Here is a 22619-nt window from a genome sequence, read left to right as displayed (position 1 = left end):
AGAGTCAAGAACTAACATTTTTGCTATTTGAGAAAAGTACAATTGGAGTAGCTGCACACAAATGGAGTCTATGTGTCCCATCCATCTTCACCCCGTAAATTGTGTAGACAGATTTTAGATCAGCCTGAGAGGTCTAATTTGATATCTTGTAGTGGGGGAATGTACTTTGATGGCCTTGCGTGGTAGCACCTCAGCCAGGGCACCAGAAGATGATTGGAGAGCTGATGAAGTGAAACGCAGTTCAAATGGCAAGAGCGTTAGTTACATACTAACATTACAGAGTAGAAGTCAGTCCTCCTAACTCTTCAGTAGATAAGGTATTCACTGACCACTTCTTTTCACTCATAGCTTCTCGAAGAGATACAGTTTATATGGTCTGGCTTGAAAGTGCAGCTATCGTCAGGCAATAGTGTTCTTATTGATGCGGAGGGGCTTTGGCTTCACCTGCATGTTGGGAGCCAGTCGTACATGTGTTGTTTAGGCTTCCATTAAAAATAGTTGTCCCTCCAGGCAGCTGTGATCTTTTTTTTTTGTTCAATTATTTGAATTTACTGGGTCACACACTTTGCACTGGAATGCTATTAAAGCACTTAGATAACGAGATCATTTATGTTGTTTTTCTCGTGCAGCAGCCCAGATGGAAGGAGGAAAGTCATTAAAATACATGGGGGCAGATTTAAGAGCCCTTAGCGCCTCCTTGCGCCACATTAGCATCATTTTATGTACGCTAATGTGGCCCAGCGAGGTCAAATGCGCAGCATCAAATTTACAAAGCATTGGGCCACTTTGTAACGCTTTGCACTACATTATGCCTGCGCCAGGCATAATGTATGCAAAGGGGACATTCCCCCATTAGGGGGGGGCAAAAAATGGAGCAAAGAAATCAAATAGATTTCTTTGCCTAATTTTTTCCCGCGTTTTTAACACCTGCTCAGTAGAGGGTTTAAAAGGAAACACAACATTGTTTACAATGGGACTCTGGGTGTTTTGCAGGATTGGCGTCAAAAAATTTGATGCTAATCCTGAAATGCACCAAACTAGTGTAACAAATGTTGACGTTAGTTCCCTAACTACCACCATGGTGCACCACATATTAAATATGGCACAAACATGGTGCCGAAACAGGGGTACTAGGGGGCACAAGAAAAGTGACGCTGCTCTAGGCGCAGCGCACCTTTTCATAAATCTGCCCCATGAATATTTAGGTGTGTCTTGACTGTGCAACAGTCAGTCACCTGATATTTTAACCTAAACAAACATTATTCTACAGTTATTTGCTTCCACAAAAATATCTAAATATTCCCATGCTATTTACTTGTAATGCTTAACAATACCATGCAACAGTCCTTTAAAGTCAGACATATTGGCATTGCCAATGCTTGTTTAATTTATGTAGAATATTTGGCAATTGTGATATTGGCCCTATGGGACAACAGAGCAGTATGAAAATCTGTAGCGGTGGGGAAACATAATATAGCTGGATGCTGGAGCTACCAACTGCACACCTAATGGCCCACCTCACATCTGCCACTATGTTTAAATTGTCATGTCATATTACAGAGAATCACATCTACTTCCATGTGCCAGACTGAATACTACAATGAGGAACAACAACTAAAGTCAGACAAAATGCCATTTGTATGCACTCCTTACCCTGTTTCTTTCCCATCAGGAAGTTGTCACCTTGGAAGAAGAGACGCTAAACACTCCATGTTACTGCCAACTGGAGTCTCAGTCCTGCCACGTCCTGCTTGACCAATTGGGTACCTACTCCTTTGTTGGAGAGTCATACTCTCGATCAGCCATAAAGCGGCTCCAGCTGGCCATCTTTGCACCATCCCTTTGCACATCGCTGGAGTACAGCCTCAAAGTCTACTGCTTAGAGGACACGCCTGATGCACTGAAGGTATAGTAACTTAAGTCTTTAGAATTCTTTTTGTCCTCTTTTGATATACTTTTTGTTGCGCAGGCACTGTCTCAAGGGGGCATTCCCTCAGTTGCATGGAGACCTGGCTGCATGCAAATGAGGGAATCTCTTTACCTCTGCACCCATGCTGTACTATGGATACAGGCGCAAAGACAAAGAAGCTTTCAGGTGGTGCACTGACAGTGCGCCACAAGAAGGTGGTGCACAGTCAGTGCACCCCTGGTGGTCGTCCCCTGTAGGGGGTCAACAGTATCCTATGGACCCCCACACTTCCACTTGCAGGGAGGTGTGGTCACTCACTGCACCTGCCTACAAGGGGATCCCTCTCCCATCTTTAAAGTGCAGGTGGCCACCTGTACAGTGAAACTAGGACTGGCTTCGAAATAGCCACTTCGTATTTCTTAAATGCACCGTCCCCGAGGCAGCAGGAGTTTGCAGCTGCCCCAAGGGCAATGCATTCAACTTAATAGGGCCACACTCCTTGTTTGCACCCGGCACACCTGTTTGAAGGTGCACCTTGTCGCAAACAGGGAAAGTGTGCCCTTTATGTACTAGGTCCCATGGTTTTATAACTTTTCATGGAATCCCAGCTCCAGTCCTAGCCTTTAATGTTTACACGCAGGTAAAAGCTTAAATCAGAGCTTTTTTATCATGATATCAGAAACCAGGGATAACCTTAGGATGGTGGTGTATGACTCCTCTTTTACAGTGATATTCTTTTCTTGATGTACAGACAGTCATACACAAATATATGTATTATTTATAAAGCAGTGTTTGAATTCAGTGCACATTCCCCCGTGGTGGGCTAAAAATTTCATATATGGAAAAGGTAGCCTTTAAATCTGTCTCAACTTAAAGCACCAGTTTATTTTCATTACCATTGAATAGATTTGCTGACGCTGTCTGCACTTTCTGTGATTAAGCCTGAGGCCTCTTAGTTTTGACTCAACCTGAAAATAGAATTGGAGGTCTGGCACCATTAAATCCAATAGTTGCAGTCTGAACTGATTGAGGGGTGGGTTATCACATTCACATAAAAACATCAACCTCCATCAGACATACAAAACTGTTAATGTACATGAATAAATTTGCTCCTGGGTGCTACAGCAGACAGTGTAAAAAATACCATTTGAGGCATGTGTTGCTGAAGATACACATGCTTTAAATACTCCTGCCATCTAGTGTTGGGTCTGGATGTGTGCACATTGTTTTTCTTTGAAGAAGTCTTCCGAGTTATGAGGCAAAGTGACTCCTCCTCTTGATTGCGTTTCCACCATTGCGTATCGAACAGATAGAACAGATAAAAACTGTCACTTCGACATGTCCAACTCCAGCCTTCCTGCCTCACCATTCTCGGCCTAATTTCCATCTCGTCTGCTTAGACTAAGAATGCGCTACTAATGGAATTGATTCCATTTCGCTGATGTCCCAGATGCCACCCGAGGACCGACCTTCATCAGATTTGCAATCTGTGCTTGTCTCCCGATCATAGGGAATAGGAGTGTGAGGCCTGATGATCTTTCTGATTGAAGATGCCCTTATGAGACCAAAGGGTGCAGCACAAAGAGGTGCTGTGCAAGGAGGTAGAGGAAACACACAACATATTCTGACAAGACAATGTCTAGGAGGAGGAGCTTCACAAGGACTCTGCAGCTGAAGAAGTGTCCTCCTCCATCAAATGTTTCGGCCCTAATCTACAGATTGACCTCCAGTTGCAGGACCTTCCATCGGGTCAGGCGTGAGTCCCCATCCTGCCACTTAAAAGACCCTTGGTTCAGACCGAATATATGGTTCCTGGGCCTCACTGCCAATGAGCCATAGACGGCACTGACCATCTGCTAGCGATGCTCTCGAACACCGAAAGCAAAGCTGAAGCCATCAACTTCCACACTGAGCCGGCCATCTTCGACTTTGAGACAACCATCTGAGCAGGCCAGCACCGACTGGCTCAGCTCCAACCACTTCGGCTCCGAAACTCAAATAACTTTCAGCACAGAAATCTTCGGCACCGAAACTGGCTCCTGAAACTATCCTCCAAACAATGCAATAACATCTCGATCCAAGACAAAAGCAGCTGCGCATACAGTCTATGACTGAATCACTATGGCCAAGTTTAGATCTCAGACCCTCAAATCATTAAATCCTGTCAGAGCATTTGCACATGGTCGCCCCCCAAGATATGATCCCACTTATTCAACAAGGCAACTTTATGTCAGCACTAGACTTAAAGGACACTTACTTTTACATCCCAATCCACCCTGCACACCGCAAACACCTCTGGTTTGTCATAGCTGGCAAACACTATCAGTTCAAAGGACTCCAATTCAGAGTCACTACTGCACCCTGCATGTTCACCAAATGTTTAGCAGTGGTTGCAGCCCATCCACACAGACAGAACATTCATGTCTTACTATATGTGGACGACTGATTTATCAAAGCCAGCACACTTCCTCTATGTCATCTACACACTCAGATCACTTAGATCAGCTCCAACAAATAACGTTTACCATCAATGTTTGAAAATCATACCTTCAACCTTTACAGGTTCAGACGTATCTGGAGCCTATTCTCAACACACAAGTGGAATTAGCCCATTCCAATGCTGCCAGGATTTAAAACTTTTAACACTGCTACCACAATTTCAACTCAATCAACATCTCACAGTCAGAAGTCATGCGTCTGTTAGGTATGATGGCATCATGTGTCGCCATAGTGCCACATGCACGATTACACATACGTCTGCCGCAGGAATGTCTAGCACGTCAGTGGTCTCAATCACAAAGTCAGTTACAGGATCTAATGGTGGTAGACTGCCGCACTCATCGATCTCTGCAGTGGTGGAACATACAAAGTATGATAGAGGGGCAGCAGTTCCTCAACCCTGTTCCACAGATCATTCTGACATTGGAAGCATTCCTCACAGGATGGGGTGCTCACCTACAGGATTTAACAGTTTAGCATATCTGGGACACCAAACACCAGGATCTCCACATCATCTACCTTGAGCTTCAAGCTGTTCACCTGGCATTGAAAGCATTCCTCATTCACCTCATATGCAAAGTCGTCTTAGTACGGATGGACAATATGACAGCCATGTATTGTCTGCAAAAACAGGGCGGACACACTCTCTACAGTTATCATTCCTTTATCATTTGGCATAGGACAATATGTGACACCATCCACCTGCTAGCAGAACACCACCCAGGGACGGACTACAACTTTTCCAACCTCCTCAGCAGGATGCAACAACAAGTCAACAAGTGGGAATTCCACTCCCAAAGTCCTTCTCCCATACTTCCACAAGTGTGAGTTTCCACAGATAGACCTGTTCACAACCGCAGACAATGCAAAATGCCCAAACTTTACCTACAGGTTCTCATACCCACTCTCCAAGGGTGATGCTTTATGCATGGACTGATCAGAGATATTTGCCTGCAATTTTCCACCTCTCCCTCTTCTTCTGTTTGTGATTGAGATCTCAGGCAAATGTCTCTTACCCTCATTCTAGTAGCTCCCTCTTGGGCTTGTCAACCATGGTTCACCACACTACTCAAGCTCTCTGTAGTTCCCCATGAGAAGCTTTGCCTCAACCCAGACCTTCTCACTCAGAACCATGGAGAAATCAGGAATCCAAATTCAAAGGAGCTCCACCTTGCAATTTGGCTCCCAAAGTCACAGGATTCGGTTACCTGAATCTCCCACCTGGATGTGTGACCATTCTCAAAAGAAGCTTGTGGACCTACAACTAGAGAATGTTACACAGCTAAGTGGAAACAGATTGTCTTCTACTGCCACAGTAAACACATTAATCCATTTGATACAACTATGTGAAACATTGTTTGCTACCTTCTCCATTTACAGCTCTCTGGCCCTCCCTACACTTCAATATGCTTACATTTATGTGCAGTGGCTGCCTATCTACAAAACAGGCAACTCTTATCTTTGTTATTGATACTAGTTATTAAGGCATCTATGGAGGACTTACAAGAGTAATTCCACCCAGAGGTTTACCTGCACCCACATGGAATTTCATTATTGTCCTCACCACACTTATGGGTCCACCATTTAAACCATTACATAACTGCCTTCTCCAATTTCTATCTTGAAAGGTCATTTTTTTGATTGCCATTACCTCACTTAGGCATGTCAGTGAGCTTGAAGCATTAACCTTGGAAAAAACATTCCTTCAGCTGTCCTTTGCACAAACCCAAAATCCCTTTCAAAGGTGGTTTCCTCTTTCCACCTCAACCAGTCAATTGAATTACCTGTTTTCTTTCCTCAAGCAGATTCAGGTGTGGAAAGGGCCCTTCAAACACTATGGGCCTCATTATGACCCTGGCGGGCGGCGGAGGCCGCCCGCCAGGATCCCGCCCTCCAAATTACCGCGCAGCGGTTAAAAGACCGCGGCGGGTATTACGAGTTTTCCCCTGGGCTGGCGGGCGGTTCCAGTAAAACCGCCCGCCAGCCCAGGGGAAAACGACCTTCCCACGAGGATGCCGGCTCGTAATCGAGCCGGCGGAGTGGGAAGGTGCGACGGGTGCAGTGGCACCCGTCGCGTATTTCAGTGTCTGCAAGGCAGACACTGAAATACTTTTCGGGGCCCTCTTACGGGGGCCCCTGCCGTGCCCATGCCATTGGCATGGGCACGGCAGGGGCCCCCAGGGGCCCCGCGACCCCCCCTACCGCCATCCTGTTCATGGCGGCTTTCCCGCCATGAACTGGATGGCGGTAGGGGGGGTCAGAATCCTCATGGCTGCGGAGCGCGCTCCGCAGCCATGGAGGATTCCAAAGAGCAGCGGAAAGTCAGCGGGAGACCGCTGACTTTCCGCTTCTGACCGCGGCTGAACCGCCGCGGTCAGAATGCTCATTGGAGCACCGCCAGCCTGTTGGCGGTGCTCCCGTGGTCGGTGGGCCTGGCGGCCACCGGCCGCCAGGGTCAGAATGACCCTCTATATGTGAAAAGAGCTCTATTGTATTACATTGACAGAACCATTAATTTCCGAAAAACAAAAATTCTGTTACTTTTTCACTCCCTCACAAAGGAAAGCCTATATCTAAATCAGGAATTAATAGATAGATAACTAAATGCATTCAGGCATGTTTCACCAAATTTTAAAGGACTTTACCTACACCTCCTATGGCACACTCTAAACCAAAATAGGGGGCTTCTATGACTTTCCTGGGCAACATCCCAACAGCTGACATTTGTAAGGCATATCCATTGTCTACACCACACACTTTCACTAAACATTTTGTGGATGTTTTAGCACACCAACAAGCTAATGTAGGACAGGCAGTGCACCATGCACTTTTCTGAACAATTGCAACACCCACAGTTTAGCCCTCACTTTTTGGAAGGCACTGCTTTACAGTCTCTGCAAAGCATGTCTATCTACAGCCACACATTTCTGGAACGGAATATGTCACTTACTCTGTAAGCATCTGTTCAGGGCATGTAGTGCTGTAGATTCACATGTGCCCACCTTCATCCCTGGATACCTGTCCAGGCAATTGCAGTTTTTTTTACAAATCCATATGCATGGACATCTCTTTACTCATGCTTACGCACATTCCATTCTCACCCACTTGCGGGAAAACAAACTAACAATTGAGTTGATGCCCAGGCGCATTATCACCAAGAAGAAGTCTAATTTTGCCCTGTGACTCAAAAGACTTCTTAGAAGAAAAACAACTTGCATGTATCCGGACCAAACAGTAGATGGCATGAGTATGCAAACCATGTGAATCTACAGCACTACTTGCCACATACAGATGCTTACAGGGGAAGTAACATATTCCTTCTAGGCAGTTTGTGCAACTGAAAAGGGGATTACAAAGTGGGAATATATCTAATAAACACATAGGCCCTCATTTTGACATTGGCGTTAAAAACCACCTACCGCCACGGTGACGGCTGCCAAAAGACCGTCACCGCGGCTACCAGCCGCCCGCCGTATTATGACCACTGCCGGATTTCTGTCACAAGAAGGGCAGAAATCCAGCTGTGGCCATGCTGGCAGATGGCGGTAAGGTGGCACTGCTGCCACCAGCAGCGCCACGCCAGTAGACTGCAGCCAGCCATATTATGACAAATAATATGGCCTGGCAGTGTTCTGCTGGTGAGCGCTGCGGGTGGCAGAAGCTCCCTGTCCTGTCTCCTCCCGGAGTACCCCTGAACACAGGTAAGTCAGGTCTCCGACAGGGGAGGGGGAAGTTGTGTGTGTGCATGTGTGTGTGTGTGAGTGGATGCGGGTGTGTGTTGCGTGTTGGATGCGTGTGTGCATGTATGGAGGTGTGAGTGCGTTTATGTTGTGTGATGTGAATGCGTGTCTGCGTGTATGTTTGAAAGTGTGTGCGGATGTGTGTGTGAATGGATATATGCATGCGTGGAAGCATGTGGGAATGGGTGTGTGTATGCGTGTGTGTGAAGGGGGTGTGAATATGGCCTACCACCATGGTTTTCGTGGTGTTACGCACTGCACGGAAACCCATGGCGGTAGGCGGGGTCATAATCCTGCAGTCAGAACAGTGACAGCCACCACCGGGCTGGAGATGAATATCTCAAGCCCGGCAGCTGTTACCGCTGTGGCAGTCGGAGTGGTACATTGGCGGCCAATGTCATAATATGGCGGTACGTACCGCCAGCCTGCTGGCGGAACTTACTGGCATATTAACGCTGACCACCAGGGTCATAATGACCCCCATACTCTCAGAAACGACGTGTGACATAAAAAAATATCCCCTGAAACCTGTCTTTGAGACCCAGGTCAAAAATCAGAGTTTCAGATTTCACCCATCATATGGTGTTGTTTTTGATGGGTTAAAGGGTTGTCTTCTAAGTAGCCCTATTCATTAACACCATTGTAATTTGGCCCTGCTGTCCATATGGAGTGCCATTTAGTTACTCATTTGTAGATCTTAAGTCTAAACAGAGAGCTGTGGTCTGCTGCAATATCTACAGAGATCAGTACTTGAAGTATTCATGAAATGAATGTCACTGTCTCATGTCTGTCCCACTGGCCTCGAGCAGGTGTGCATGAAAGTTTTCTTGAACTGATCTGGTGATCTCAAGATAATAAAAAATCTTTACATTTCCTGATGAAATGCTAATTCATTTGAAGTATAATCAACCCAAAGGACTTTTCTCCATCAAAGGAATAGCATGTGGGGTGACATTCCACCAGTGAATTTAGCATGGCCACATTAGTTGGAGGTATTTTCATCACCACACAACTTTAAATTACGTCCAAACTATGACACAAGCTTATGTAGAAATTGGTCACATGTAACGCCTGCTAGGCCTATCCAATGTTCCCAGCATCTACTTCCTGCAATAACGTACAACCCACTTCCACCTCTATCATTGGTTTTGCTCTTACATTGTGATTACATGAACGAGTTCTGCTTCTGAATCTGAACATAGATCTGAAAAAGGCTTCCAGAGAAAACAATGTGTGTGGCCACTGACAAACTGCACAATACTGGGTTGCAGGTGTTATTTCACACACTGGTGAAAAACAATTAGACTACCAGATGCTGAAATAGTTTACTTGGAACTAGGATGTATATATAGATAACAAGAGGGGAGCTTTGGGCAACTGACAGGCAGTATTGAATCTTTACCTCACTCTTCTTGATGTAATACAGAGTGCTTTACAAGAACACAATACATTTATTCTCCCTAAGGAATCATTCAATAAGCAACACTTTACTATCAACAACCATACAACAGGTTGTGGTTGTATCCTGCATTTCACTACTGCTCAGTGTGCTGTACACATGCGGCAAATAGGCCTGTGTCTGCGGGAGCTGGTCGCTGTCAAGAAAAAAAATCCCGGTTCCTACTTACTGGTCATACATCAAAGATGCAATGCAACATTACTGTACTCATTATTTCCCGATACTAATCCATCACTAATTCTTGTTGGGTTCCAGAGTAGCGTGCTACTCACCGAAAAGTGATTCGACGCCTCGTCTGGGGTAGCGGGCGCTATATAAATACGATTATAATACAATACAATACAATTACTAGAAATCCCAGGGCATATTTCTGAGCCCCTTGCGCTGCCGGAGCATCACTTTTCTTAATGTTTCGGCAGTGCAGACCACAAAATCATATCTCTGAGGCCACTCAAAGCCACTCTGCATGACTTTGAATGACTTCAGATATGGACTAAGGCAAGGCAGTGTAAATCGCTGCGTTGCCTTACTCTGCACTCAGGAGGCATTCCATGGGCATAGCAGTGGGTGTTCTCACGCAACACCCATGGTTTTTGACGCTTCCCTAGATTTACAAAACCACATAAACCTTGGGATGTGCCAAAACCTTACATGTCCCAAGGTGAGGCGTAACAAACAGAAATATTTGTATTTCTCTTTCCATGTGAGCTGCATTCTGCAGCACACATGAAAAGAGGAAAAAGCTTCCTGAGATTGTTTTTGTGCACGAAGGTGCCCATTCTTGCACAAAAACAATCCGACCAAAAACACAGGCACCCTTCCACCATGGTGCAAGGGTGCCTGCTTTGGTGCTAGGCTGCCGAAACAGCTCCTTTGCAGGGCGAAAGGACAGGAATGCACCATATTGCATAAATATGGTGCAATTCTACCCTTTCACTTTGGCGTAGGGCAGCGCAGCAAGATGACATGTAGTGCTGTAGTTTCACATGTGCCCACTTTAGTCCCTGAACACCTGTGGCCATTGCAGTTCATTTTTATAGTTCCATATGCATGGACATCTCTTTATTCATGCTTACTCACACTCCATTCTAACCCACCTGCGGGAAAACAATCTAACAATGGAGTCAATGCACATGCGCATTATCACTAAGAGGAGGAGTCAGTTTACCTCATTACTCGAAAGACTTCTTAGAAGAAAAACTACTTGCATACATCCGGATCCAACACTAGATGGCAGCAGTATGCAAAACATGTGAATCTAGAGCACTACATGCCACAAACAGATGCTTACTGGGTAAGTAACTACATGCCCTACACCAAAACCCCGTAAATAAGGACCCTGTTTAGAAGACAAGAACAAATCAACCCAGTGGATCTCGTTGTTTGCTTTAGGCTACTACTGCAGTCAATTTGAATAACTAAATTATCACCATTGTCTTAACCTTAATTTATTAGGACCCCTGAGTGCATATAGTGATGGATAATGATCCTATATAAACTCTACATATTTTGTTGCCTGCTGATTTTGATTATTCTATTTCAAGTAGGACTATTTATGAATACGTCAAACGCAGGATTGTATTTCATATGTATCAAGACATGCCCATAACTAAATAGACCAGACCATGTTTAAGAGTTTAGTAGATATACCTTTCAAGTCACATTCCATTTGTAGCCACCACAACTTTTTCATCCCACTTGAAATATAGACTGCTCCTGTTTTCCATGTGCGTGAGGAGCTTACAGTATTTGTTCCCTGTTTGGAAAAACATGCCAGCCACTCAGTGCTTAATTTGTGCTTGTTGTTTTCCGGTGCAGAGCACCGGCACTTATTTTTGAGGGCCGGCAATTATTTTTCTGCCTCAAGCATATACTGCGAGCAAAAGACACATTTGGGAAAGACGAAGGAAGAGAAAAATGAAAAAGCGTCACAATGGGAGAAAGCAGAAAGCTGCAAGAGTGAGCTGAAGGGGCTGGGATTGGCTCTAAATGGACTGAAGAGGCACATTTAATTGCAGCAGCCGTGTGTTTAAGAGGGTTGCTTTGGGCACCGGCACGTTTTTATTTACAAATTAAGCACTGCAGCCGCTGCCTTTCTATTTTTGTTTGTATCATCTGTACTTTTGCTGCCTTGTTCTACCTGTTGTGAGTGCATGCGAAATCTGTCCTGTTGTTGGCGACATTTTACCAGTTCTTTCTGTGATGAAAGCTTGAGCTGCTGTTTCCCGTGTGTGAAGAAAGCTGGCAGTCATGATCCCCATTCTGTACTTGTAATTTCTGTCATTGAAGCTTGAGAAAGAATTTCACCTATGTAAAAGCTCAAACTATTGATGCTGTGACTGCTTGATTCCAAATTGGGCAGAATTTACCAAGACATCCCAGCATGTTATTCAAGATCGCTGCTGTTTACATAAAATCAAGCCTAGTGCTAGATCGCTGAGATGTGTGAAATGTTAGCAGTGCCGTGCATGGGGAAAATACTGTGGTGCACATGCTGCATAGTTTTCAAGTTTCCACTGTTAGTGCGTGAGCAAACTATTCATTTTCTGTTAGACTTTTGGTATTAATAGTTCTGTTTATTGCGTTCTAAATTCAGGATTACAAGTGGCATAATACTAAAAAAAAATCTGAAATGTTTGACTTGCGCACAGATATTGGAAATTTGAGAACTCTGATTGACATTGCATCATGTTATGGGTAGCTCAAATGGAGGTACATAACCAAAGCACAAGTCTTGTGTTCTGGGTTTTCTACATAGTTAGCAAAGCCTTTAAAAAATACACACACACTTCATATAATATCCTTCAACGTGCCCACGAACACTTAAAAACATCGTGGGGCATATTTATACTCCGTTTGTGACGAATTTGCGTCGTTTTTTTCGACGCAAATTCGACGCAAAACTAACTCCATATTTATACTTTGGCGTTAGACGCGTCTAGCGCCAAAGTTCATGGAGTTAGCGTCATTTTTTTGCATGAACACCTTCCTTGCGTTAATGATACGCAAGGTAGACGTTCCCGTCTTAAAAAATGACTCAGATGCATATGCGTTGAATTTATACTCCCGGGCAAAAGTGACGCCCGGGAGTGGGCGGGTCTAAAAAACCCGAATTAGCGCCGGATTTTAGCGCCTGGGTCAGGGCAGGCGTTAAGGGACCTGTGGGCTCAGAATGAGCCCAGAGGTGCCCTCCCCTGCCCCCAGGGACACCCCCTGCCAACCTTGCCCACCCCAGGAGGACACCCAAGGATGGAGGGACCCACCCCAGGGACATTAAGGTAAGTCCAGGTAAGTATTTCTTTTTATTTTTTTTTGTGGCATAGGGGGGCCTGATTTGTGCCCCCCTACATGCCACTATGCCCAATGACCATGCCCAGGGGACAGAAGTCCCCTGGGCATGGCCATTGGGCAAGGGGGCATGACTCCTGTCTTTGCTAAGACAGGAGTCATTTCAATGGGGGATGGGTGTCGTAAAAAAATGGCGCAAATCGGGTTGTGGCGATTTTTTTGCCTCAGCCTAACTTGCACCATTTGTGGACGCCCATACGCCATTTTCCCCCTACGCCGGCGCTGCCTGGTGTACGTCGTTTTTTTTAACGCACACCAGACAGCGCCGGCGGCTAACGCCGGCTAACGTCATTCAATAAATACGGCGCCCGCATGGCGCTTCAGAATGGCGTTAGCCGGCGCAAATTTTTTTGACGCAAAACTGCGTTGGCGCAGTTTTGCGTCAAAAAGTATAAATATGGGCCCGTATGCGCTGTGAACGAAACCAGAAGTGTAACACTGTGGACCTGATTCAAAAAGGCAAACTTACACTTTTTTGTAAGATTACTATTGGTTGTTACTCCTGAAAGGGTCTTATGAGCAGTATTTATATGAGTGTAGAGTCTCCGCACGTAAAAGACCCATCTTTTCACGTACGAAAGTGAAAGTTTACCTTTGTGAACAGGGCCTATTATGTTGGAATGTTGTATTGTAGGATCGAGCCATTGCAGAGTCTCATGCCTTGCATGCTCCTGCCACCTTGTGGCCAGAACGAGATAGACATTGAACAATAAAGGAGAGCATTTTTACTGAGCTCTCTGCCTCCTTGGGCCTGTTAGGTAGTCTTGTGGATGTATGACGTTACATTGTGTAAGTACCAGCCGGGGGGGGGTTTGTGGATAATGCCTGGTTACAGACGCCTTGCGCTGACCTAGAATTACTCTTGGAGGGACTAACCACAGTAGGTTAGATCCCCTTTTACCTATCAGCTCGGCTACATTCCGCTGAGCTGTTGCATGCTTACATCATCGGTGTGAGAGTAGGGCCGGGTGACATACTACATTCCATCCAAATTTAGAGAATATGTGACAGAACAACTAGGTCCTAAACAACTATAGCCTAAACCACTACTGCTAAACAACGAAAAGGTATCTACAACTAAGTACTGAACAACTACTGTCTACACAACAATTGTGCCAAAATAACAATTGCCTGAACAACTAATAAATATATATTTAAATTCTAAACAACTAATAATCCATAAAAACCAAAAAGAAAACCTTACCTTAAAATTAGTTGTTCAGGCAGTTGTTATTCAGGCACAATTGTTGTTTAGATAGTAGTTGTTCAGTACTTAGTTGTAGAGACTTTTTAGTTGTTTAGCAGTAGTGGTTCAGGCAAGTAGTGGTTTAGACCTAGCTGTTCAGGATGTTTCCCAAATTGAGATACTCAGGGACAGTCTTAGCTGGGCACATGTAAACTATTGCAGTTTTCTGCTGGGTGCCGGATTTGGTCTTAGCTCGTAATGCTGCCCAGTGTGTTGCTGGGAGGTTGTGGCTTCTTCGCTCTTTTCCCTTTGGAGTGGGAGCCCCCTGCAGTTTGAGCCAAATCCTGGCAAGATGGCTGATATTCTTCCATTCACCTTTCCAGAGAGGCCACCCTTTACCTGTCCCTTCATCATCAGCCATGCCATGATGGTCCAATTCTTGGATGTGCCGGAACCATGAGACATTCCTTGTCACCACCTCTTGTCCTCTCTGAGTGGTGACCATAGTACCCTTCACCGCTGTAAAAGTCCATGACCCCTTTCATGGGGGAGGTGCGATACATCCACCCAGGGTGTCAATCACATATCAGAACCAAGTCGCCAATCCTCAGGAGGGGGTTAAAGGCTTGTCTGGTCTTGCTGGCCCTTTTATTGGTTTTCTTTCTCCTTGCCTGTACTTCATTGATGGGTGGGTGTAGTCTCCCTTGTCCCATCACGATTGGGTCTTTGGAACATCAGGTGAACTGGGGTTCACTTTGTTGTGGAATGAGGCGTGTTCCAATAGACTCGTAGAAAACAGTGGAGCTCCCACTCACAGTCCTGGCTTTGTACAACTGCTGCTCGCAGATCCTTGTTCAGTGTCCTCATGAACCTCTCAATGGTGCCATTTGCCTGGGGCCACTGTGGTGTTATCTTCTGTTGTTTAGTGCGTAGTGTCGACAAGTACTGACAAAACTCAACTCCCTGAAAAGGGGTCCGTTGTCAGTCTTGATATTGGTGGGAATTCCATAAGCTGCAAAGGTTTTCTCCAGTAGTGGCTTGACGTGGGAGAATGCAGTGGTAGCCACTAACTCCACTACCGGGTACGTAGACCGATCATCAACAGTCATCATTATCAGTCCCCAGACTGGGAATATGCCGAAGTCCATGTGCACTCCTTCCCACATGGTCTCTGGCATCACCTTGGTCAGTATGGGGGCTGGTGTGACCGGGCCTCCAAGGAATTGCCACTTTTGACAGGCTCGCACAGCCTCTTCTACTTTGCTATCCATTCTGGGGTACCAGAACTTGCTCCGGATAAAGGCTTTGGTTTTCTCTACTCCTTGATGCTCTTCATGTGCCAGGGTGATGGTGCAATCTTCCAACTCTCTTGGGATGAAAATGCTTGGCCCCTCATGAGGATTCCTTCAGCCATCAAACTGAGATCATCCTTCACCATCCATAGTTCAGAAAGTCTTAAGTTTTCATCTGGGTGCCACTGATTCGCATCCTTCAGAAACTGGCTCCAGGCATTTTTTGTGATGGCTTTCTCTACATGCAGCAGGCCATTGTCCTTGGTTGTTACTTGCAGGATTTCCTCCATTGTCAGTGCTTTTGGGCATGCAGCCATGGTTATCACATGGAAAAACTCTCCTACTCCAACATCTCTCCATCAGCCATGACCTCCCTCTCTGCAGATAAATGTCTTGAGAGAAGGTCTGCGGGGTTTCCAGCTTGTGGCCTGTAAACAACAGTGAAGCGGTATAATAGCAACTGGACTGCCCAACGTTTAATCCACGGGGGAGGGTGCTAAAAGACTCACCAATGGGTTGTGATCATTGAATTTGCGGCTACATATATACTGATGAAAATGATGGGACGCCAACTTTATGGCCAGCACTTCCCACTCAATCTGTGCATGGTAGGGCCCAGACTCCTGGTTCTTACTCTTGTGTTGGGACAGCACCTAGTCCTATGGGGCAGACATGAACCACTAATTCATAGCCTTCTCTGGATCAAAGTATGACATCATGGCGTTGGCCAGGAGATCTTTCTTGATGTTGTTGAATATTTCCTATTCTACCGGTCCCTAGGTCCACTTGACTTCTGCCTTGGTAAGTGCCCTGAGGGGCTTCAACAGGCTGGCAAGGTTTGAGAGGAAACATGCACAGTACGTTTCTATGCCCAAGTAATTGAAGTCCTCTGTTGGGTTTCTCAGGGCTGGAGCTTCCTTAATGGCAGCAGATTTTTGGGGATCCACTTGTAGGCCTTCCTGAGAGAACACAAAATCAAAGAACTCTACCTTTGGCTAAAAAAAGGGAGACTTTTCTTTAAGTAGAGTCAAACTGCTTTCCTTCAGGCACTGTAGGATGGCCTTCAATTGCTTGTGGTGATCCACTAAGGTGGACGAGAAGATTAAAATATCGCAGCCCGAACTAGTCTCACTTAATGCATTCTGGAACACTTCACCACCAATGAGATGCCAAAGTTTAATTGTCTGTAGTGGTGTAGCCCCAGGTGTGTCGAAAAGGTGGTTATATATCAACAGTCAGGATAGAGCACCAGCTGATGATACCCCGCATTTAGGTCCACCTTAGAAAAACATTTTGCCCCGTTGAGGTCTGCAATGATATCATCAAATGTTGCTGTTATATGACACTCTCTGCAAATAGCCTTGTTGGGCAGCCTCATGTCTATACGTTTGACTTCATCATTGGTTTCTGTTCTCGCTCAAAAGTAGTTCTCTAGCCTGCCTAGCCGCATCTTCCATCTGAGGGCAGCAGTGGCAGGGTCCTCTAGTTCACTAGACGGTGCCAGGACACCAATGGCAGTGTGTGTTGGTGCAGTACGACTGGCGGTGGGTGTGCACCTTGGGCCCTAGCTGCCTGTGCGTTGCCTATCATGTTGGCTAGTTAGACGCTTATGCGCAGTGTTCCATTTTCTTTTCCTGTTCTTAAGAAGATGTGCCTCTTCACAAATGTCCTCCACTGGATTCTGTTCCTTTTTTTGTATTTCCATCTGTCATTATGCCTGTGGGCGTTCCGGCTCACTCTGATGGTGTCCCAGAAAACTGCATTTGCCGGTGGAGTGTCTTGGCCCAGTGTGCCCTCCTGTGATGTGTTGTTGTTCACTGTCCCCCTTTTTCCTTTCTTATCCTTTTGGTGCTTCTTATTCTGTTTGTATGTCCCCCACTGCCTTTGTCCCTGAGCTCATGCAGGGCGCAGAGGGCATGTTGCTTCTTGTTCTTCGCATAGTACAGCAGTGGCTCACGTGTCCAGTGTGTGGCTGGCATGAGGTAGCTGTGCGTTTGCTGGGGAAAAACTGTCGCTTCTGGCTGCAAGGTTCCTTCCGATCCACCAGGTGGCGCTGTGCTCCTGTTGCGTGCTTACATCATCGGTGTAACAGTAGGGCTGGATGGCTTACTATACACTGCTAATTAATGTCACAGGGAAGTCACTTACGGAAGGGGGATGAATTTCACAGGTGTATGATGAAGGAGGTGATGGGCCACTGATATGACAAAGCAAACTATCGTATCAGAGAAAAGAACAGTACTTAACAAATAACATTTTCCACAAAAAGCCTAAAATCTAATCCACGGTTGATATTTTGATGGGCCAGTGGGTACTCTTCTTTGGGCTCTACGTCACAAATGGATGTCTTATGAGCACAAATAATATAAATGCTCTGAAGGATCAGTAACAATAAGCATGTGTGCTCAGGGTAGATTCAGATAGGCAGGTGTCTACACCATTGCAAGTGCTGACAAAAATCCAACAGCAAAACATGCCAAATTAGCAAATGAGGCCACCCTTGGGACTATTGCTTCTGCACCGTTTCTTTGCAGCTTCAAATATATCTCATTTGTAAAATAGGTGTGTATTTTGATTCCAGTTTGATTTCAGTTTAATCTGTTTGGGTGAGTCACTGCGCTTTCGCCACCCTATGCCTGCATTATTAAGCACTCTCTAACCATTACACAGACTGGCTTTAGCGAAAGCATAGAATGGAAATTTTTGGAAACTGTATTCTTCCCACCTTATCAAATGGCCTTCGTAGAGCATGGTTAGGGCATCATTTGTGGAGGCATTAAGAGGAAGCCTTCATAATTTGATTATGGTGCCATCTGGAGATTACTGAACATCCTCAACATTCATTATTTTGTCACAAAGCCTTACTGTAAATGAATTCCCCTAGTGTAAGCTCTTTGGCATTGTATTCTAGCTGCGAACTCGTGTTTTCTAATGAAAGACATTGTAAATCCACTACAACAGAGAGAGCAGTCATTCTACATACAAGGGACATTTTGTGAGTTCCATCTCACAAGCATATTTTCATTGCATAATCATGCCAATCTGTGAAACCTCATGCCATGTGCCTTCTTGACTGCAGGAGGTGCTCGAGCTGGAACGAACCCTTGGAGGGCACTTGCTGGAGGAGCCCAAACCCTTACTCTTCAAGGACAGCTACCACAACCTGCGGCTCTCCATCCATGACATCCCTCATTCACTCTGGAGAAGCAAGCTTCTGGCTAAATATCAGGTAGGTGCTCTTCCAAACCTGGAAACAGACCCATCTCACTCAATCAAAAACTGCACCATCGCCACAACGCGGTGTCTTCTTTGACTTTGCTGCTTTAACCCTCATTGATTTACAATGGCTCTTCTTTATTCCTTCTGGTTTAAATCCCTAACGGCTTCATGCTGTTTTATCTGCATTAGGTGTAGCAAACATCATTATTCCCTGCACTTTAAGATGCCTTTGTAAATGTGCACACATTTGTATTATACATAGAAGATCACCTCTTGTTACTTGGAATGCTGAAGGAAAGTGTATAAGTTATCTTTTGCGACAAGAAAGGACATTTTCACTTTTAGGGGAAATGCTACAGCAAAGGACAGATACTGACACTCTGGGCTATTCCTGGTTCGTGGTGAAGCGCCGAAGCCCATTCCCGGGAGACAGTGGATGCCGCTGCTTGCCCCCTGGTGAGATCTTGAAGCAAGTCACAAAGATTTATAAGGCAAATAATGTGACTCATTCTTCCCTTGATGTTGGCTTTATGCATGTCATTATTCATGGCTACGTTAAAGACAACCAAGGGGGTACAGGGCTGCGGTCCTGCAGTTTACCAGGGAATATTTTGCTACAAGGTGCTTCCTTATTTTCTGGGGCAGTGTTGTTACTGCAAGTGCAGCTTCTGTTGAAAAGGTAAATTGTGATGCCAAATCGTAGAAAGTGACAACAGGCCTCCTGTGAGTTTTCTACAGACCTTCTTCTCTTCCACAGGCATGGAGCTAGGTACTTGTAGAAAGTGACAACAGGCCTCCTGTGAGTTTTCTACAGACCTTCTTCTCTTCCACAGGCATGGAGCTAGGTACTTGTAGAAAGTGACAACAGGCCTCCTGTGAGTTTTCTACAGACCTTCTTCTCTTCCACAGGCATGGAGCTAGGTACTTGTAAAAAGCCGTGGAGTCTAGAGAAACACTGGTGTGACGCTGCAGCTCCGTTTGAGCCTCTTTCTGTGCTTTTAACATGATTTTCGTGTGTCTTAAATATAGACATCTACCTTTTTATGAAGAGCAGACCAAAAATTCACATATCTTCTGCGAACTTGTGAGTCTGTGGTCTTAAAATCTTAAAATCAGTCCAGCAAAGCAATGGAGGTAAACCAATAAATCCGTATTAACAACAGTCTGCTTGTGATTCAGGTATTTAGAGAAAGTGAATTAGAGGCAGACATCTAAGCAGTGAAATGCATGGAGCACATTTTCTACCACGCTCTGAGAATGTGCAGAAATAGATCTGTGATTTAAAGGTAATTCAGGTTCTGCAGGAAGTCGAAACTCACGGAGAAAATCTTCTTCCTTTTCTCAGTCCTTTGAAAAAAATCATAGATAGCATTACCAGAAAAACAAGGGGTTAGGGTAATGTCGTATTCACAACAAGGACACTCAGCTATCTGCAGGCAAGAGAGTGGAGGTCATTCTATCCTGCATTGTGATCGTGTATAAAGTCAAGGACACAGCAGATGATACCTGCAAAGGCATCCAGGCTACCAAAGTGAGATCTTACAAGAATTCACCGCACTTGCAGAAGGTTCATTTTGCCTACCATACAGAAAGCATGCCAAAATTCATAGTAATCTGAATAAGAAAAGATCAAGGACATCCTACCCACCACAGCATGATCCTACATAACTCGTCACTTAGTCCTTGGCAGGTTGCCAGTCAATCCTCCAGGTGAGCAGAGACACTGGCCTCCGCTCTCCAGCCAGAAGACCACACACCACATTATGAGGTCCCCCTGTTTGGTGGGATCTCAGTGACTTAGTACATGTGCACATGCATTGTTTGCACAGAGGACATAAAGGTATGCTGTAGGAGGCTGGACTGGCTTGTAGTGAGTACCAAGGGGTACTTGCACCTTGCACCAGGCCCAGTTATCCCTTATTAGTGTATAGGGTGTCTAGCAGCTTAGGCTGATAGATAATGGTAGCTTAGCAGAGCAGCTTAGGCTGAACTAGGAGACGTGTGAAGCTACTACAGTACCACCTAGTGTCATATGCACAATATCATAAGAAAACACAATACACAGTTATACTAAAAATAAAGGTACTTTATTTTTATGACAATATGCCAAAGTATCTTAGAGTGTACCCTCAGTGAGAGGATAGGAAATATCCACAAGATATATGTAAGGAAATGCCTCCTTGGCATGGTTGCCCCCTGACTTTTTGCCTTTGCTGATGCTATGTTTACAATTGAAAGTGTGCTGAGGCCTGCTAACCAGGCCCCAGCACCAGTGTTCTTTCCCTAACCTGTACTTTTGTATCCACAATTGGCAGACCCTGGCATCCACATAAGTCCCTTGTAACTGGTACTTCTAGTACCAAGGGCCCTGATGCCAAGGAAGGTCTCTAAGGGCTGCAGAATGTCTTATGCCACCCTGGAGACCTCTCACTCAGCACAGACACACTGCTTGCCAGCTTGTGTGTGCTAGTGAGGACAAAACGAGTAAGTCGACATGGCACTCCCCTCAGGGTGCCATGCCAGCCTCTCACTGCCTATGCAGTATAGGTAAGACACCCCTCTAGCCGGCCTTACAGCCCTAAGGCAGGGTGCACTATACCATAGGTGAGGGTACCAGTGCATGAGCATGGTACCCCTACAGTGTCTAAACAAAACCTTAGACATTGTAAGTGCAGGGTAGCCATAAGAGTATATGGTCTGGGAGTTTGTCAAACACGAACTCCACAGCACCATAATGGCTACACTGAAAACTGGGAAGTTTAGTATCAAACTTCTCAGCACAATAAATGCACACTGATGCCAGTGTACATTTTATTGCAAAATACACCCCAGAGGGCAACTTAGAGGTGCCCCCTGAAACTTAACCGACTGTCTTTGTAGGCTGACTAGTTCCAGCAGCCTGCCACACTAGAGACATGTTGCTGGCCCCATGGGGAGAGTGCCTTTGTCACTCTGAGGCCAGTAACAAAGCCTGCACTGGGTGGAGATGCTAACACCTCCCCCAGGCAGGAGCTGTGACACCTGGCGGTGAGCCTCAAAGGCTCACCCCTTTGTCACAGCCCAGCAGGGCACTCCAGCTTAGTGGAGTTGCCCGCCCCCTCCGGCCACGGCCCCCACTTTTGGCGGCAAGGCTGGAGGGAACAAAGAAAGCAACAAGGAGGAGTCACTGGCCAGTCAGGACAGCCCCTAAGGTGTCCTGAGCTGAGGTGACTCTGACTTTTAGAAATCCTCCATCTTGCAGATGGAGGATTCCCCCAATAGGGTTAGGATTGTGACCCCCTCCCCTTGGGAGGAGGCACAAAGAGGGTGTACCCACCCTCAGGGCTAGTAGCCATTGGCTACTAACCCCCCAGACCTAAACACGCCCTTAAATTTAGTATTTAAGGGCTACCCTGAACCCTAGAAAATTAGATTCCTGCAACTACAAGAAGAAGGACTGCCTAGCTGAAAGCCCCTGCAGAGGAAGACCAGAAGACGACAACTGCCTTGGCTCCAGAAACTCACCGGCCTGTCTCCTGCCTTCCAAAGATCCTGCTCCAGCGACGCCTTCCAAAGGGACCAGCGACCTCGACATCCTCTGAGGACTGCCCCTGCTTCGAAAAGACAAGAAACTCCCGAGGACAGCGGACCTGCTCCAAGAAAGGCTGCAACTTTGTTTCCAGCAGCTTTGAAAGAACCCTGCAAGCTCCCCGCAAGAAGCGTGAGACTTGCAACACTGCACCCGGCGACCCCGACTCGGCTGGTGGAGAACCAACACCTCAGGGAGGACCCCCGGACTACTCTACGACTGTGAGTACCAAAACCTGTCCCCCCTGAGCCCCCACAGCGCCGCCTGCAGAGGGAATCCCGAGGCTTCCCCTGACCGCGACTCTCTGAAACCTAAGTCCCGACGCCTGGGAGAGACCCTGCACCCGCAGCCCCCAGGACCTGAAGGACCGAACTTTCACTGGAGAAGTGACCCCCAGGA

At 46.0% G+C, this 22619-nt stretch overlaps 1 protein-coding gene across 2 annotated transcripts in view; it reads left to right on the top strand.

Annotated features, from left to right (window-relative positions):
- Positions 1-22619, top strand: part of UNC5B (unc-5 netrin receptor B) — a 409451-nt gene that overhangs the window by 336480 nt on the left and 50352 nt on the right. For both annotated transcript variants that reach the window (XM_069240569.1, XM_069240568.1), the window contains 2 exons: positions 1673-1906; positions 18513-18662. In XM_069240569.1, coding sequence (XP_069096670.1) covers positions 1673-1906; positions 18513-18662 — 384 coding nt within the window. The remainder of the gene's footprint in view (positions 1-1672; positions 1907-18512; positions 18663-22619) is intronic.

This window comes from Pleurodeles waltl, chromosome 6 (assembly GCF_031143425.1).
Source record: "Pleurodeles waltl isolate 20211129_DDA chromosome 6, aPleWal1.hap1.20221129, whole genome shotgun sequence".
Classification (NCBI taxonomy): Eukaryota; Metazoa; Chordata; class Amphibia; order Caudata; family Salamandridae; genus Pleurodeles; species Pleurodeles waltl.
The sequence above is the reverse complement of the archived record's forward strand: the minus strand, read 5'-3'. Positions and strand labels throughout refer to the sequence as shown.